General features: G+C 39.0%; 1 protein-coding gene across 1 annotated transcript; it reads right to left on the bottom strand.

Annotated features, from left to right (window-relative positions):
• Positions 1 to 334: 334 nt before the first annotated feature.
• On the bottom strand, positions 335 to 1,012 carry LOC107824947 (uncharacterized). The gene has a single exon (XM_016651769.1). The coding sequence runs from the start codon at positions 1,010 to 1,012 to the stop codon at positions 335 to 337; it is 678 nt and encodes a 225-aa protein (XP_016507255.1).
• Between the last annotated feature and the right edge of the window lie 3,107 nt (positions 1,013 to 4,119).

Below are 4,119 nucleotides of genomic sequence, written 5' to 3'. Positions count from 1 at the left end.
CTTCTTCTCCAAACCACCCCCCTTCCCCTCGTCCCAAGCTCCCATGGCTGACCCCAAGCTCCAGTTCCAGCCTCCTCCTCACGACCAGCTGCTGCCCAAGTTTCGTCTTCATCGACGAACAACACCCCTCCTCGTCGTCTACCCAAACCACCATCGATACTGCTTCTTCTTCTTCTCCATGGCAGCTACTGCCCCGTCGTCCGTCTTCAACCATGACGACCAGCAGCTCCTTCAGTCGACCACCCAAGTCAACGAACCACCATGACGACCAGCAGTCCATCACTCGTCGTCCACCCAAACTGTCATGGCTGCTGCTCCTTCTTCTTCTTCGTTCCTAGCTCAACCACGGCGACCACCCTTTCTGCATCTGCTTCACCTTATCTTCCACCCAAACCACCCGCCGACGATCCTGCAAACAACCACCTCCATTTCCGTCAAGAAGCAGCGAGCAGCAACATCTCAAGCCTCCGACATAATCTGGCACTATATTTCGGTCATACTCGTCCTTGGTAACGTTATAAAGATCACATCTGCACTCAGTGCATCCCAATCTATCTTCGGCACCTCGTGTATCAATTGCATGTACATTGAGCAACCATCCCTGCTCGTATCCCGGAGGTACTTCAACTGGATTGCCGACCTCTATACCATAAGGATCTGGAACATACGTTATTGTCTTTCGGGTCTCTGACCCAAGTCCAAAATATTGAGTAAGACCCCCATTGCATATCCCTGAGTTTCTCTTAACAATAAAATCTGATTGGTGGAACCCCAGATTGTCGTGGTACTTTGCCACTTCCACACCTTTTCGTTGATAATATCTTACAACAACCCAGTGATGAAGATATGTCTCATGAAGGGGTACAGAATTCCCTACCTCATCAACTACTTCAGCATCAAAATTTTTGATAGCAATGTGGCCTTTTGGGAAGTCGATGTTGTGGTAAAACTTGTTAGAGACTGATCCAGGTTCCAGCACAATCTTTGGTGATAAAAAGACAGCAGATTTCATCCATGAACAACCTCAAACCAGTGAACTCGATCGTCACTACATCAAAAATGAAAATGGTTTGAACACGGTGATGTTTGTTCAGTTTGTCGAGTTTCCGTTCGAACCCGGACTTCAAACTAGTAGGTTTCCGTTCTCTTTTCTTTTAGTTTTCGTTCAGTAAATTCACCTTCCGCTCCTTTTCTTCTTTCTATGATTGTGTTTGTGTTCCGATGGGTTGGTTTGAATTCGAACCCACGTCTTTGTTTGTATTAAAGATAATTCATGTTCATTTTTGTTTGAAGTTCGTTAGTTTTTCATCAAGTAATTTAATGTGAGTGTTTATGTGTTGGTTTTTTTTTTGATTTAGTATGAATCATTCATCTTGGTTATGATGTTGTTAGATTTAATTTAAAGTTCAATTGATTATTGAGTTTAGTGATTTGAATCTACTTGTTTGTTATGTTCAATTTGTCACTGTTATTGAATCTGAAAGTATGTTTGTTGTTAAAAATATTGTTCAGTCAAAAAATATTGAGTTTCTAGCCCAAATTTGTTGACGAAATTTGATTAGAAATTGGTTATAGCTGCTGTATTTTGGTTAGATTGATTAGGTGAATTGGTTATAACTGATGGGAGTAGAATGGTAAATTGCAGTATTTCCAGGGGTAAAATGGTAATTTCAGTAATTTCAGATGGGTATTTTTGGAATTGAAAATTTGAACAATTATTTAATCTGAGTGTTCTGTCCACTAAGCGCTAATATAGTAAAATAATGCATAAAATAATATGTAGTGGGGGACAAGACATAATGGTGGGGAATTAATACATTGTTTAATATAGTGGGGGACAAAGCATGCGGTAGTGGGGCAATAAGGAAATTAAATAAGGAAAAGACATGTAGTAGTGGGATTACGGGGCTCAAGAAGATGAGACCTCTTCTTTATTTGATTAATTGTTTAAAGTGGTCTGTTTTTTGACATAAATAAGGGGAGTTTGGGCAGAATTAGGGGGGACTTTTAAAAATCTTGGGGGCTGGACACAAAGAAAAAAAAGGTTTTCCTGAATATTAAGGGGAAGAATTCCGAAAATATTGAAAGGGGATAGGAGATTGGCTGAATATTGAGGAAATATTTTGAAGGAGATTCGAAAGAGAGAGTAGTATACACCCGATATACAATCCACATACACTGGATATGATAGGGGTCAGAATTTAAGGGTTAAACATTAACTGGTCTTTCAATCTAAAAAAGATTCACTTTGTTTCTGTCCGTTGATTGTTGTTGGTGTTTCTAGATTTTCATTTGATTTGTTTCCTTGAGTTTGGTTGGTTATTTGCTACAACTTCATTGGTTATTGCTGAATTTTTGTTTGATTTAAAAATCTGTCACTGGTTTCTCGTTGCTAGTTGTTACTGGTTGCGGGGTGTTGCTGTTGTTATATGCTACTGCATTTCTGCTGATCTTCCTCTTCTTTTACTTCCAATATCAGGTACACAAATTGATACACTGGTTCTTGTAGAATGGAAACTGAACCATAAATATGAAATGAAGAGTTGAAGTTCTGAATTTATCTTAGTTATATTCTGAATTTTAGTTGTGTATATACATTATTTGGTTACCTCTAATCAGAATCATGTAGTTGTTTAATATATAATGGAACATCTGACAGTAGCTTAGTGGACGAACTGTCTATGTATTGCGAAAAAAATAAATGATGTAGTAACTCTGTTCAGATAGTTCGTTATTGTTTGATGATTATCATGTCTCAAAAAACATGTTAGCTGATTTAGACTATTCTTAAACATTCAACAGTTAGCTCATTAAATGAATAGACCGTTTCGGAACTTGTAGGAATATTGTTTAGCTAGATACTATTGGTTAATTTTAGCATGTAAATGGTTTAGGATTAAAATTAGATTGCCAAGTTTTTTTAAATTTGACAAACTGTGAGCATGTGTAGTATAATGTAACTAGGTAGTAACATGTGAATGAGATGGCCCAGGTCCAGTTTTGTGCCATACACATTGGGCTTGGGTCCACGTTGGCCAACGGGCTGTCCATATTGTGTTTACATTCTGATTTAACAAATTGCGTTCGGAACCCGACTATAACAATTCGTAAGCATGTAAATAAATTAGGATCTTTTCTCTTTCATTTTTAGAGACAAATTTAATAGAAAAAATGTAGGCACTTTAGGATTATCCTTTTTTAAAACAAATGAGATGAGATGAGCCCAATAAAATGCACAAGTTGCGGGGCCCTCAATAATTGGTTAATAATTGTATAGACTTCGGGATCGGTCGTTTAGCAAATTTCACGGTCTTACCAAAAAATAATGATACGCTAGTCGCTTTAGGCGCGCCTTTAACAATTTACTTTCTTAAATTCGGGTGCACATTTATGTGACCCAAATCCAAATCTCAACAGAGTCTAAATGTGTCGATAACCATGGGTACATTGATGTGACATGGTTCGAGATACGTTTTTCACAATGTTGTAATTCTCTGTTAAAATAATAATAGTAATAATAAAAGCGGTAAAGAGTTTAAAGTTTGCACATAAGTTCATAATTGTATAAAATAAGATAATCAAGCCGAATATGATAGTTGAGCGACCGTGCTAGAACCACGGAACTCGGGAATGCCTAACACCTTCTCCCGGGTTAATAGAATTCCTTATCCGGATTTCTGGTGCGCAGACTGTTAAATAGAGTCATTCTTTTCCTCGATTCGGGATTCAACCGGTGACTTGGGACACCATAAATCTCCCAAGTGGCGACTCTGAAATAAATAAATAAATCTCGTTTCGATTGTCCTTTAAATGGAAAAAAAACTCCCTTCCGCGCCCCTTTGCGGGCGGCGCGGGCGAAAAAGAAGGTGTGACAAGTATCACTAGTGCATGGCGAGACAACTCAGAGAATCTTGTCTCATAGTCGGTCACGGACATCTGACCCTGCTCGAGCTGCTCAAACTGACACCTTAACTCTTCCCTCAAAGAGGGTGGAATATACCTGTCAAATAGAAGTCGTGTAAACTGATCCCAAGTCATGGGAGGAGAACATAATGGTCTGTCAAGAAGGTAAGATTGCCACTACCTACGGGCCCTGCCCTCTAACTGGAAGGAGGTAAA

Source organism: Nicotiana tabacum, unplaced genomic scaffold, assembly GCF_000715075.1.
Source record: "Nicotiana tabacum cultivar K326 unplaced genomic scaffold, ASM71507v2 Un00046, whole genome shotgun sequence".
Classification (NCBI taxonomy): domain Eukaryota; kingdom Viridiplantae; phylum Streptophyta; class Magnoliopsida; order Solanales; family Solanaceae; genus Nicotiana; species Nicotiana tabacum.
This window is presented reverse-complemented; position numbering and strand designations above follow the sequence as displayed.